This window comes from Octopus bimaculoides, chromosome 18, assembly GCF_001194135.2.
Source record: "Octopus bimaculoides isolate UCB-OBI-ISO-001 chromosome 18, ASM119413v2, whole genome shotgun sequence".
NCBI classification, from domain to species: Eukaryota; Metazoa; Mollusca; class Cephalopoda; order Octopoda; family Octopodidae; genus Octopus; species Octopus bimaculoides.
Genome location: NC_068998.1, coordinates 46,140,415 through 46,141,705, shown reverse-complemented (window position 1 = coordinate 46,141,705; position 1,291 = coordinate 46,140,415). Strand labels below are relative to the sequence as shown.

The 1,291-nt window shown below is 36.3% G+C and overlaps 1 protein-coding gene across 1 annotated transcript in view; it reads left to right on the top strand.

Annotated features, from left to right (window-relative positions):
• The window catches only part of LOC106867897 (4-hydroxyphenylpyruvate dioxygenase-like protein), a 13,464-nt gene that overhangs the window by 6,583 nt on the left and 5,590 nt on the right, over positions 1 to 1,291 (top strand). The window contains exon 2 of the mRNA XM_052974566.1: positions 750 to 961. Within this exon, the coding sequence (XP_052830526.1) occupies positions 750 to 961 (212 nt within the window). The remainder of the gene's footprint in view (positions 1 to 749; positions 962 to 1,291) is intronic.

Here is a 1,291-nt window from a genome sequence, read left to right as displayed (position 1 = left end):
ATGTTCTTTGCATTTAAATCCTTTGCATCATATTTGCTTTCACAATGTTTTTACACATATATATATATATATATATATACTATTCTGACGATAGTATGTGTCATCAAATAGGAAATAATTGTTCTGAAGTACAAATTTTAAAGATTCATTAATAAAGATCTGATTTATGCACTCTGGGAGTACTTTGGGTAATGGATGTTTGGCCTCGTTACTGACACGAACTGATTAGATTTTGGGATCAATTCAGTACCAGACAAGGATGCTGGATTATTTTTCTGATTTTTTAACTTAATTTTTGAGACCAATTGGGTTCATTTTTAGTATTCTCGTTTGTGAGAGAAGTCGAGTTTATTTCAGATATTCTCATTTAAAAAATTATCTCTAGCTAATCATTGAGAGAACATTGATGTTGCCTTGGCAGAGGTTTGCACTCTCTGAATGCTCTTGTTGTTATTATTATTATTATTATTATTATTATTATGAATGATGTTGGTTATCAGAATTGGTAGATTGCAAGGATGAAGTGGTTTGGCGTATTTAGTTACAACTTTTTATGCTCTGAGTTCAAATCTTGCTGAAGTTCACTTTGCTTTTCATATTCCTATGGTGGAAAAGTACCAGTCATAAATGTGTGTGTGTATGTGGTTTTGAGTCCCTCAGCCTCCATCACCTCCCCTTTCCTCCTATAAATGTCTCAGCCCCTCTTTCTGTGCCCTTCATGTAAGAGGTTGTGTTATTTGTCATTGTAGTGCAGAAGATGATGGAGAAGGCTTTGTGATCAACCTTCCAAACATGGCCCTTCGTTTGAAGGCCTTCGAGTACTGGAAGTGTGCAGAGACAGGGGTCTCCTCCAACACAACACTTCACCATCACAGCAATGGTGATGTGGGTGGCAATGATGACAGCGATGATGGATGTAATAAATTGTTATTTGTCATTGCTGAAAGTTTGAAAGACTCAGGTAAAAATGATATCTTGTTATTTTTTTTGTTGTTGTTGTTTTTAACCCTGGGTCAGCCCTGATCAAGCAGACCGATGATCTGTGACAATTCAACTTTGATCATCCCATCTTTTCCTTATGTGCAAGGAGCCCTGGACTATATTATCCAGCATGTGCTTACCTAAGATGATGGGATGGATTTGAGATTTAGCTGCTATTTCTAGCAGTTCATCATCAAATGTTATCAATCTGGAAATGTGACCAGCAAAGGTCCCCCACCCCGCCTACTTCATTTCTCGTTCCTTGCCTGGTTCTATCTATCTATATATCTATATATATATATATATATAT